Raw genomic sequence first — 270 nt, 5'->3', positions numbered from 1 at the left:
CCCCACCTTGCTGCTCCAGGAGCGCGTTCTGCCGTTTGAGGTCGTCGATGTCCTGCTGGTGCGTGTGGTTTTTCCGGCGCATGTACTGGATGTACTCTGTGGCTTTATCCAGGATTTGGGCCCGGGATGCCTGTTGCAATAGTGGGAAAAAAAAACCGGAGGCAAGATAAAGACCTTGTCCTGGGAGGAGGGAGGTGAAACCAGCAGGAAAAAATGTTGCTGATGCCAAAAAAGGGGGATACTGTGGGAAAAGGCGAGAGATTGCGCGGG

General features: G+C 54.1%; 1 protein-coding gene across 1 annotated transcript; it reads right to left on the bottom strand.

Moving 5' to 3' along the window:
• Positions 1–6: 6 nt before the first annotated feature.
• Positions 7–130, bottom strand: MAX (MYC associated factor X; the record flags this gene model as incomplete). Its single annotated transcript, XM_009877436.1, has 1 exon — positions 7–130. A coding segment is annotated over one exon (124 nt), but the record flags the coding sequence as incomplete, so codon positions are not given.
• Positions 131–270: the final 140 nt, after the last annotated feature.

The sequence above is a fragment of the Apaloderma vittatum genome, unplaced genomic scaffold (genome assembly GCF_000703405.1).
Source record: "Apaloderma vittatum isolate BGI_N311 unplaced genomic scaffold, ASM70340v1 C11335387, whole genome shotgun sequence".
NCBI lineage: Eukaryota > Metazoa > Chordata > Aves > Trogoniformes > Trogonidae > Apaloderma > Apaloderma vittatum.
Note: the sequence above shows the minus strand (reverse complement) of the source record. Positions and strands in the feature narration are given on the sequence as shown.